Raw genomic sequence first — 12770 nt, 5'->3', positions numbered from 1 at the left:
TATTAAACTACGCCGCCGATATCCAGGACAAAACTAACAGACATTTACTGGGCCAGACAGTGTTTAGACAGACATTAAACGACATTCATCGGGAGACCCTTACCACCTTCTTGAGCTCCCTATCACCGAATGACGTAATTGGAGTCCAACCACCACCTATAGCAGGTGAAGCGCTCTAACTTCTCCGAGAGACCCGCGTAACACTGGCTTAATTACGTTCTGCATATTGTGTGTTAAATTTTCAAACACCCTTAGGATAAATGAAGTAAGACTTATAGGCCTGAACACCTTTAGAATAAATGAAAGCCTGTTATACGTTTTATCTGTCTTGCGTATGAATATAACCCTCGTTTTTTCGAGTTGGCGGGGACGCAATTAAGAGCGATGTAGATTTCTTGCATGACAGAAAACGCATTTTTTTGTTTTCGCTATTCGTCTTTGGTACAGTTTCTCTCATAAGTTGAAAAATATTAAAAACTAGCTTCGTTTTAAAAACGAGCTTCGAAAACATGTTAGCAATTGTTAGTACATATATTGATCTGGTTTTCGTCTTTTTTCCCATTAGCTTAACTTTTTCATCCATAGTATTTAACGTTTGTCTCAATCTCATGTTTTAGATGTAGTAGGCTTAGAAATAAGCTTTAGAATTAAATTTTGAATATATTGTTATCTTCCTTATATCCAGTACTGAAACATAGCCAATTGTTGATGGGTTGGATATTAATAAATAAATATACCTAGGATGGGAGTGGTGCAGACAGCTGCACTCATTCCAGTTTTCTTCTTTGCGCCTAACTATCGTCGCTTTTTCAAGAGGTCCTAAGGTTGATGCAAGTAAACGCACCCGGGACCTTTTTAAGATGATGAAAAGGATGACACAAACCAAAAATACGTCTTCATTGTCAATAAAAGAGCCAGACGGCAATTTGCTGCGCCAGCAGAACAGCAGTTTCATATTTGGACACAGTACTATGCCGACATGTTTTCCAAACAAATGGGTACTACGAGAAAATATGCACGTAGGAAGAGGTGACATCGTGTCAGAGGGGAGGGCGTGATAACATATCACCTGAAATTTTCAAAGCCGATCCCGAGACCCTACCATCAAAAAGTTCTGGGGCACTGGGAACCTTCCAGATGAACTCAAAGATGGCGCGATGAACAAGATCCCAAACAAAGGTAACCTTACGGAATTTAAAAACTGGAGAGATGTTATTTTGCTAAGCACGGTAAACAAACGTTAAACGTTATTACGCAATCATCAATAAAAGAGTGTAATCCCCAAAGCCAGGGCCGTAAAGAAAGATTAACGAACACTTGGAAAAAATTATTTGGTTTGGAAACGCGTGCCATAAAGTTATCCTAAAATGAAGCTACAATACTGGCACAGAACAGATCTGAATGGAAGGAATTTTTTGTAGGCCTTTGTTCCTATCTGAATTCATGGGAATTAAAAAAAATTAAAAGCCCATCCCACATCGGTTTTCAGTATGTTTCTTCAGACAAGAAGTCTGGGCGTGACAATAGCCCATCAGCAGCAGTATAAAGCTGATTTAACCTATTTGTCATTTTCGCAATATTAAGTTTCGCAGATAACTTTCGGTCCAACATTAATCTAAATATTCAGGCAATCCATGTATTTAAGTATTATCCATGACTAGTAGAATGCAATATTGCGTTTTCCAAATTCGCTGCGACGTCGTGGCCTAAGAATACATCATAGTTACAAGCAAAAGGAAGGGAAATTACTGTTTTGTGAAGAGGACGCGAAAATAATAAAAACTACCACACACAAGAAATTATACACACACATACACATTCTTGCCATGGTGTCACCGTCTGAAAACGAGAAAAACTTCGATGGTGTTTTCATATATTTTGCTTTGAAAATTTAATACTCGTCACTTCGTTTTTATTAGTTTGCTTAATATGAAAATCACAAAACTTTAGATTACATTATTACCAAGCCGTTCACTCAATGCTTACAAACAAGTAATTTTCGTTTTGTTTCTTTTGTTTATTTATTTTGTATTTTCCAACTTATGACGCCAACCTGTTGGTAATATCGAGAAAAATAAATTAGCGGTTTTCGGAAAGCGCCTCCTTCAGTTTCTGCACAAGTACAGTGAATATTATTTAGCACAAACTATTGCCTTGATTAAGCCAGAGTACCTTATTTTATATCGTAATTTTAATATTAACGTGTTAGATTGATCAATAAGGTTATATGCTTTTAAAGCCATATTTTTCCTTACAGAATGGTCTAAATGCACTTCATTTGGCTGCGAAAGATGGTTATATCGACATCGTAAGTGAGCTCCTGCGACGTGGAATTAAAGTAGATAATGCCACAAAAAAGGGAAATACTGCACTTCATATTGCATCTCTGGCCGGCCAGAAGGACGTAATTAAACTACTTATTCAGTATAATGCAAATGCGAATGTGCAATCATTGAATGGCTTCACACCTCTTTACATGGCGGCGCAGGAAAATCATGATGCTTGCGTACGTTTCTTATTGGCTAAAGGGGCAAATCCTTCGTTAGCTACTGAGGTAAGTCCCATATGTATATTTTAACATACATGGTTTTATTACTCACCATTATAATAGCTTCACCCAAATGATATACCTGAATACCAACGATAAAGGTTTTAATATGGATCAGATTGAAGGTTCTTTGGATTGAATCCCCTTTATAAAACAGCAATATAAAAATATGTGGTCGAAAATATGTCCGGCACCAAGTTTCTAATTTTCTTAATATTTTTTTTTTTGAATTGTACAAAATTTCTGAAAATGAAATTATTTAAAATTCTTATACAGTGATGGACAAAAGTCTACACACACCATCCATTTCCGCGGGTTGGGAAGTGAAACAGTTTTATTTGCAACCTGTTTTTAATCTCAATAAACTGAAAAAATCCTTTCTTTAACTGAAACAACAAAAAACAGCGTTGACAAAATTTTACATACAGAACGAAGTGGCAAACTTGTACACTGCTGTACTGGGTTGTGATAAAGTAAAGTACAGTGTTTTTCTTTCTTTTTATTATGCTTGCTGTTTTACTAACACTGAATTCAGTAGTAAATTGGACAATTAAGCGTCAAAAGTTACTCCAAAAAAAAAAATAATCAATTTACGAAAAATTATCAAGAGAAAGCGAACCTCCACCGAAGTCGGGGGTCGAAAAACAACGCTCCCAGGATCAGGACGTTTCCCTCGAAAAAAGGCCAAGGATTGGTGATGGTATTCCTAAGTCAATCTGCAAAGTCGTTAAACAGGCAGGTTCTACAATCCTTGGGGTAATAAACAACAGCAGGGAAACTGCGCTGTTTCCAGAGAGGAATGGAAAAAAGTAGCGTCGGTCTGCAGTATTTATGAAGGCAGTAAGGGAAAATCCTGGACCTCCCCATGCCGGATGGCGTTATTGATCGTATAAGTAGATAGTTTGTGCCGACGAATGGTCGGCTTCTATGTACAGGAGGTCAGTGGCCTTTTTGGGAGAGGTGTGGAAAGGAGCCAAACTAGAGGTGGTGGACAAAAAGGACCTCGCGAGCTCATGTCTAGTTCTCTTCTGAACCGTCTACTTCAGAGGAGATGGAGGAAATCCACCTTTATTGCAACCCGAAACTTCCCACCTACTACTGGAAAGAGATTAAGGTGGAGAAAACTGAAGGACCCTATCGCCAAGCGCTAATTCTGCTGAATGCAGAGTCTCTCGGCCCTCTCGTCGAAACGGGGCCTCACCTATGCCTTCAAGAAGGAAGTTCTTAAGGTCTACCAAACCGATTCCAGAGGAAATGCCCCTGCCCATCGGAAGGCTGCTGAAGAAGATAAGCCCAGAGTAGAGGAGGCTCCTGTGGACATGGATATAGAATCCGTCACGTTGGACGCTGGCAGTATTAGCGCCGTTCCCTCCGCACCGGGGCCCGTCATCAGCATCGGAACAAGTTCGACAGGCCGGAGGAGAAGAGGCTCTTCTCTCCGGAGAACTGGGACACTGTCCTTGGAATGCTGGAGAGGATTATCGAAGATTATTATTCTCCAGAAGATGTTTATAATCCACCTTGAGCCACTCTGATATAGGCTTGATCCAGGAGCTATGGGTGAGCAGTAGCGGTACTTGTGGGCTCAGGACGAAAAGCCACAAACTAATGGCGGATAACGGGACAGGTAAACCAAAATCGTTGTTCATCAGGAAGGAACTTAATGCATTGTTCTAATTTTAAGCAATGAAGACATTGTGACTTTGGGCCTGGAGGACCCTAACGAAAAGGTTTGATTGACGTCGGCCTATATGGCGCATGAGGACGAGTGGAGCCACTTCCGACGATAGTAAGGGAAGTCCTGGCTGAACGGAGACGAGGGAAAACCGGTGTTATTATAGGGACAAACCAACGCATCACATCTGTTGGGGAAGTTCTAACATAAACGCAAGTGGTAAGCCACTTTTATTTAAAATTCGAACTTGTTTATTTGCAACAGGGGAAAGGACCCCATTTTTATCACTTTAACCAGGGAAGCGTGGGTGGACCTCACTTTGGCCTCTTCCTCATTGTTACACCGATTCTCCGATTGGAAGTACTTAGTACTCATTCCTTCTCGGATCATAGGTATATTCAGATCTTTCTTACTGAAACTCGTCCAAAGAGATCCTCCTACAGAAATCTGCTATATGTAGAAATTTGCTTAACCTACTCCCTGAAGTACCGAGGGGAAAATCTAGATCTCTCGGAGGGAGCGATCGACGAACTGGTGGAGATTTGCACCTCATGTTTTAATAGTGCTCTTGATAAAAGCTCCTGTCCCTAATGAAAAGCGTTGTCCTTGAAGGAGGAAATTGTCTTTCGTGGACAACTGATCTCTCTGAGTTTAGAACTTAATGCCGACTCTTATGTAATAGGGCTTAAAGGTTTAAGTCTACCTCAGGATGGGAACTGATAAAGTAGGGCCAGGAATCTATAAATCCGACATTAGGAAGGATAAGAGATACTCCTTGAGGAGCTTCTGTGAGAGCGTGGAGGTATGCCATGAGTCTTCGAGGCTTAGACGAGTTCTCTTGAAGAGTTCAGCTCCCTCGGGGTACTTAAGAGACGAATCGCTATGTTGGGCGATGAGCGGCGATCATGACTGGTTACTGGATAAGCGTTGCCTGGCTGGGGCCATTGGCACCTTCAAGCTGTTCAAATCGCCTGGCCCTAATGGCATCATGGCGTCGCTGGTTAACCACTATCTATGCGAGAGATTGTATGGCCTGCACATAAGAAGCGAAGTTCCACGGGGCGCTTGTCGTATACTAACATGCTTACCGTAAAGACAGGTCAGAAGAATCTGCCTTACACACAATTATTAAAGATATAGGAGAGTCCCTTTATCAGAAGGATTTCGTAGTGGGCGCCTTTCTCGACAATGAGGAGGCTTTAAATAATGTCCTCCCGGAGACAATTACTAAATCTTTGAATAAACTGGCGGTCGGAGCTGGCCTTATCAGGTTTATCTACAAAATGCTTAGCGACAAAATAGTCGTGGCTGAATGGGGCGGCGTCTCTCTCCGGCGACAGGTGGGTAGGGGCTTTCCGCGAGGCGGTGCTCTCTCACTATTTCTCTGAGTTGTCGTTGTCGGTGATTTGATGGAGGAACAGGTGAAAAAGGGCTCCCGACTAATTGCCTACGTGAACGACATGGCACTAATTGTAAGAGGAAAGTTTGTAGATACCCTGTTCGATTTGATACAGGGATATCTGAACGGAGTTGTCCGGTGGGCAGCGGATTGCGACCTATCGGTGAATCCTTTTTAGACGGACCTCTTTCTATTCACGAGAAAATACAAAATGCCAGAGCTCAACTCTCTTTAATAGTGGGTGCTCTATTTTTGCTTTTTGACAAGGTGAAAACTAACATGAAAGCCCAAAATTAAGGAGCGGATAAGAAAGCAATATTAATAGCCTTGTATGGATGACAGGGAGCTATTGGCAAAAGATGGAACCTCTCGCTTAAAGTTGTGTTTTGTATATATATATTTATATAAAGGGTTTTCCAATAACAGGTGTTATTTTGAATAGCCCACTACTTCGGTAGATGTCAATTTTTAAGCTGTCATTTTTTGATATTTGACAAGTAGAAACTACGCCATTAATAAAAATGGAACGATACACGCTTTAACAACGCATTGAAGTTATTAAAATTTACTATAAAATTGGTGAAAATTGGCAGAGACGGTTCGTAGAACTCGAACATTTTTGGGTCATCGGGAAGTACCTTCTCGGACCGCAATACAGAAATTGGTGAAAAAATTCGAGCTTTTTGGACCTCTTAGAAGAATAAGACCCGTGCACGTTGCTCAAGAACAGCCGAAAGCATTGCTGTTGTAGCCGAAAGTGTTGAAGAAAACCCAGGTTTGTCCATTCCACGTCGATCTTTGGAATTAGGCATTCCAAAAACGTCATTACACTGTATTTCGCATAAAGCTTTGGAACTTAAGGCTTATAAAGTCCAGTTAACACAAGAACTCAACAACGGCCGATCATCAACAACGTCGTGTCTTTGCTGGTTGGGTCGTTGAAATGCTTGAAAGTGATCCGGAATTCCATCGAAAAATCATCTTAAGTGATGAGGCCCATTTCCACCTCGGTGGCTTCGTCAACAAGCACAATTGTCGGAAGCCTCTCTATCCTCAACGTGCGACTGTTTAGTGCTGTTTATAGTCCGTTGGAGTCCTTGGACCTTACTTTTTCGAAAATGAAGCTGGAAAACAGTTACGGTGAATGGATTGCGCTATCGAGAGATGATTAACGGTTTTTTTTGACCGGAATTGGATGGTATTGATCTGGACAACGGCTATTTTAAACAAGACGGCGCTACGTGCCACACAAGCAACGAAACCATTGGTCTTTAACGGGAATAATACCTCTTATTGGAAAATTCTTTATATATAATTGGCGCGTACACCCTTTTTGGGTGTTTGGCCCAGCTCCTTCTCCTGTTTGTGGCGTGTGTCTTGGTGTTATTCCGCAAATGGATGAACCTACAGTTTCAAGCCGACTCCGAACGGCAGAAATTTTTTATTTTTATAAGGAGCTTTTTCATGGCAGAAATACACTCGGAGGTTTGCCATTGCCTGCCGAGGGTCGACCGCTATTAGACACAACTTTTTCTTAATTTTGGTGTGTCCCGAGATTCGATATAATATCATTATAAAGCAAATTTTTTTGTATGGAGTCGTTGTCTGGTGCAGCTCAGTGGAAAATGTGGCATTGGTGAAGAAGCTGGAGAGAATCCAAAGGTTTGGCCTCATTGGAATCAGAGGTATGCTTCGAACTACTTCTACTCTAGCGCTTAATGCAATGCTAAATGTAGTACCTGTAGGCAAAGCTGCGGCTACACGTACCGCAATCAGACTGAGAGGCTCAGTCTGTCTACGCATACTCAAGTATCCTTAGAAACCCAAGGCACTTTGGGTTCACTCCTTTCGCGACTGCGTAGTCCAAGCGAAACATTCTCCACTTATATTCCTTCACGGGAATGACACAAAATGGGATGGAAAGTTTGGTGGAGGAGTATTCTGCAAGTAGCTTCACATCAGACTCAAGTTCCGGTTACCGGACCACTGCAGCGTATTCCAAGCAGAGGTAGCGGCAATTAAAGAAGCAGCTGATTGGCTGCTCACTTTTATAATAACTATCACGGAGGTTAATATGAACCCGACAGTCAAGCAGCAAGCAGCGCCCTGGACTCGCTGATGGTGTACTCGAAACTGGTTGGATAATGCCTGATTTCACTTTTCATTGCATCCGAATTCTTCAATATAAAGCTCATCGCAGGAAACTGCGAGGCAGACGAGCAGGCTAGACAAGATGTAGGTACCCCGCAAAACGAGAGGATTGGGATCCCGTTGACTGCCTGCGGTCTGCTCCTCGAGAGGTGGACTTCGCGTCAACTCAGCGAGCACTGTGCAAGTACATGAACTTGTAAGGCCGTTCCACTTAGTAGAAATCAACATGCTTACCAGAGTGGAAAATCATGTGAATCAGCCTTATACGATCTTGTTAGCAAGATTGAAGCCGGGATGGAAGCTGACGAATACACAATGGGCGTGTTTGTGGACATTGAGGGGGCTTTTGATAATGCCACTTTCGGCTCAATATGTTCTTCTGCCGCACGACATGGAGTTAATCAAACCATGGTAAAATGGATATATTCCATGCTCTCTGAGAGGCTGTTAACCGCTGGTGGGAGCGGTGACAAACTACTCACCGTCAGGGCCAAGCAAGGATGTCTCCAAAGGGGTGTTCTTTCTCCTCTGCTGTGGTGCTTGTTCGTAGACTCTCTACTAGCGGGGATGCAGGAACTCGGTTTTCATGTCTAAGAATATGCGGACGATGTCTGTGCGCTAACATTGGGTAAATCCTTAAGGAGGCTTTGCATGAAAGTGCAAAGGATTCTGGACAAAATCGATGACTGGTGCATGAGACAAGGTCTTTCGTTAATCCGAACAAAACCACCAGTCTTGTGTACGAGAAAACGGAAATTGGATGGACTCAGTCTTCCAACACTGAAAGGTGTGACACTTGGTCTTTCCGATGAAGTTAAATATCTAGAAGTAATCTTGGATAAGAAGCTGATGCCACAGAGCCTTTGGTAAAACCTGGGGTCTGAACCCTGCTGTGCTCCTATGGATATACACAGCACTTATCAGACCAATCATCACTTACGCCTCGGCGGTCTGGTAGCAACGGAGCATGGTTAAGTCTACAATCCCGGAACTATACAGGCTCCAAAGAAGCGTATGTTTATGCATTACGAGTGCCATGAGTACAACCTCCGGCGATGCTCTAAATGCTATGCTTGATTTGTTCCCTCTGGATCTTAACATATAACAGGAAACAAGAAAAGCAATGTGTAGACTAAATAAATATGGTTTCTGGCACGAAGACGGAACTTCGGGACACAGAGAAATCTGAAAGGTGCTATCTGAGCAGTATCCACTGTTTCTTGGACCTACAGACAAAACGGCTTGACAAAACAGGCTTGTACTTATGTGGGTTCTAGGACACTCCGGTTATCAAGGAAACGAAATTGTCGATGAATTGGCCAACGGTAGATTAGCGGTTCCCCCTCAACGGCCAGAGCCAATAATCGGAATCAGTTCCGCAGGAATCACGAATTGGATCAGCGATTATGTATGCAATCTACATAAGGAGCGATGGTCCGGTCTAGAACGCTGCCGAACGGCAAAGTGTTTTGAGACAAGTCCGAACAGAAAACTGTTGAAAAATCTTAAGCGTTTTTAAGAGAAATTATTTTACGTGGGAAGGATGCGCGAACACAACAATTGCCTGTTAAATAAAATGCGAGCGCGTTCGGTGGTAACTTCACAAGTGCTTTATTTATTTCTAAATTCGAGTTTTTATAGTGTCTTAGCCTAACGGATTGAGTTCAAATTTATGTAATTACAGTAAATATGTATTGCTCTGTTACGTTTATGTAATATAGGTGTTTATACATATATAGTGATATTTTTAAATTCATATACGAAAATTGAACAGTATTTTAGAAAACAGTAAGCTTAATATTGAAACGTTATGAGAAATTATGGAATTTAGCAAATTATTATAATAATGATTAAAATTAAATTAAATATATAAAATTAAATTAAAAATTAAAATTCTAAGCCATTTGGCGTAACACCGGCCACCTTGAAAGGCTCATGGTCCTTCAACGTCTGATGGCAGTACGGCGAGCTTGTGAACGGGGCGTTTAATTACGCCCGCTTTGGTTGCCACGTCTGCTACGCGGACTTTGCCGTCTTGCCCTGTTACGATTGCGGCGACGCGGCCGAGCACCCATTGCTGCGGTGGTGTGTTGTCTTCCTGAACCAGGACGAGGTCGTTCAGCTCGAGGTTGCGCTTCGGATGCAACCACTTGTTCCTCTGTTGAAGACCCAACAGGTAGTTCCTGGACCACAGTCGCCAAAACTGTTGCTTGAGACAACAGACAAGTTGCCATCTGTCGCAGCAACGCATTGGGTCCATCGATACTTGGGCTGGTGGCAGCGCTCGAAGGGGGCACCCAACTAATAGGTGCGCTGGTGTTAGGGCCTCTCCATCGTTCGGGTCCTGACTCAGTGGTACCAGGGGTCGCGAGTTGAGTACGGCCTCGACCTCGACGAGCAGCGTCTGTAGTTCTTCGGCGGTGAGCAGCGCGTTGCCGATTGCGCGCACGAGAAGGTGTTTGGCGGACTTCACTGCCGCCTCCCATAACCCGCCGAAGTGCGGTGCCCTGGGTGGTATAAAGGCGAAGGTGAATCCTTCGTCCGTTGCGTATTTCTGTACTTCCGGTTGTTGGGCCTCGAAAGCATCCCTCAGCTCGCGAAGCTTGCGATCGGCGCCGACGAAGTTGGTGGCGTTGTCGCTGTATATTTTCCGCGGCATTCCTCGGCGTCCAATGAACCTTTTTAGGGCGAAAATAAAACAATTAGAAGACAAGTCTGTTACTAGTTCTAAATGTACTGCCTTTGAAGTGAAACAAACGAACACTGCGATATATGTTTTTACTGGGGGTCTACCACGTATTTTCAATGTAGTATATACGGGACCACAAAAATCTACTCCACATATTAGAAAGGGTCGTAGTGCACGAAGCCTATCGGCAGGCAAATTTCCCATTATTTGGGATTGCAGCTTCGGCTTATAATGAAAGCAGTGTGTGCAGTTTCGAACGGTACGACTACAAGCTTCTCGAGCATTGACCAGCCAAATGCGGTCTCGGAGAAGCGCTACCAATGCCTTTGCTCCAGCATGGTGATTTCGAAAATGTAGGTACCGTAAGTATGTGGTAACGAAGTGCGAGTTCTTGCTTAAGAGCAGTGGGAACTTGGCATCATATGGGAGAGGCGCATTTAATAGGCGGCCTCCTACTCGGAGTAAATTAAACGACAGCGACAATTCCGAGTAGTTGTGCAAAAATGGATTAAGTTTTTGCAAACTTGAGGGTAGGGTGGTACCTTTGGTGAGTTTCATAATTTCTTCACCATATTCAACATGTTGAACCACCTGAATGACTTTGAGGAAACTTAATTTAATATCCTCAGCCGTCAGCATTTGTGTGAATGTCGCAGATGGGTTTCTAATGCGTTTTATCCATCTTAATATGTAAGCGACAATACGAAGCAGTTTTTGATGAGAAGATACTCTTTTGGTGAGTTCCATAATTGGATGCGATTCATTTGCTTGAACAACTAAAACTGTTGCGTTCCGTTTCTTCTCTAATGCTTCGTCTCCTGGAGAGAGCTGGAAGTGGGTGTTTGTTGGCCATAACGCAGGGTCTTCTAGGAGGAACTGTGGACCGCTAAACCAGATAGAATTATTCAATTCGTCCACGTTACAACCCCGAGACACTTGATCCGCGGGATTTTGCTTAGTTGGCACATGTCGCCAAGTAGCTTTATCCGTCAACTCTTGGATTTCGGACACTCTGTTTGCAACAAAGGTCTGTAGTACAGATGGATGCGTTTTGATCCAATGCAAAACAATTTCGGAGTCTGTCCAGAAGTTTATATTTTCAATTGGCCGACTCAACATTGGCGCTATTCGTGACCATAATTTGGCCAGCAAGTGGGCTGCCGAGAGCTCTAGACGCGGAAGAGATTTAGTCTTCAGCGGAGCCACTCTAGACTTTGCAGTAAGCAGCGTACATTTCGTTCCACCAGCCGAATGGCTACGTATGTATATACAGCAGCCATACGCTCGTATTGAGGCGTCGGCAAAGCCATGAATTTGGCAGCTTGCACTCGACTCGGTGTGTACAAACCGAGGAATGCTTATTGATGGTAGCTGCAGTAGATTGGCTTTGAAATTTTCCCAGCTGGTGTCGAGGTGCAATGGAATCGACTCATCCCAATCTAGTTTTTGCAGCCAAAGCTCTTGCAATAAGATTTTTGCTTTGGTAACTAGTGGGGCAAGTAAACCAAGAGGATCGAAAAGACGAGCCGAAACTGATAATATGTTTCGCTTAGTGGCTCGTAAACTGGTAAAGTTGTCATTTAAGACAAACCGAAACAAATCTTCCTTCGGCAACCAATGGATTCCAAGTGTTTTTGTGGAGTCTGTGTGATTGAAGTTTAAGGCCTTCTCAGAACTCTCACAATCGAAAAATGATGGGTGATTTGAAAACCACTTAGATAAATTGAATCCTGCCGAGTTTAATATTTTAACTACCTCACTTCTAATAAGATCTAGAGATTCAAAATTATCGGATCCTGTAAGCAGGTCGTCTACATAAAAATCCCCTTTTATTGCCTTTGAGCCGAGTGGATACATATGTGTATTGGCATCGCTGAGCATTTGTAAACACCGTGTAGCGAGAAATGGAGCAGGCGCAGTGCCGTATGTTACGGTGTTAAGTCGAAAGATTTGAAGTGGCTCAGATGGATGCCGTCTCCACACTACAAGCTGAAAGTTTTTGTCTTCTTCGTGCATGAGAATTTGGCGGTACATTTTAGTAATGTCCGCCGTAAATGCATATTTATGCAAACGAAAACGAAGATGTGTTGAATACAGCTCTTCTTGAATGGTCGGCCCAACCATCAAGATTTCATTCAACGCAATTTGAGAAGAGGTACGACTTGATGCGTCGAAAACAACACGTAATTTAGTCGTCGTACTTTCAGGCCGAAGAACGCATTGATGCGGAATGAAGTAGTGTGGCTCACTCGGGATCTTATTATTTCTTGGGCTCATGTGACCCAATTCGATGTATTCATTCATGAAG

At 42.9% G+C, this 12770-nt stretch overlaps 1 protein-coding gene across 8 annotated transcripts in view; it reads left to right on the top strand.

Moving 5' to 3' along the window:
• Positions 1 to 12770, top strand: part of LOC128869480 (ankyrin-3) — a 363477-nt gene that overhangs the window by 169680 nt on the left and 181027 nt on the right. For all 8 annotated transcript variants that reach the window (XM_054112038.1, XM_054112036.1, XM_054112033.1 and 5 more), the window contains one exon: positions 2258 to 2554. In XM_054112038.1, the coding sequence (XP_053968013.1) occupies positions 2258 to 2554 (297 nt within the window). The remainder of the gene's footprint in view (positions 1 to 2257; positions 2555 to 12770) is intronic.

Source organism: Anastrepha ludens, chromosome X, assembly GCF_028408465.1.
Source record: "Anastrepha ludens isolate Willacy chromosome X, idAnaLude1.1, whole genome shotgun sequence".
NCBI lineage: Eukaryota > Metazoa > Arthropoda > Insecta > Diptera > Tephritidae > Anastrepha > Anastrepha ludens.
Note: the sequence above shows the minus strand (reverse complement) of the source record. Positions and strands in the feature narration are given on the sequence as shown.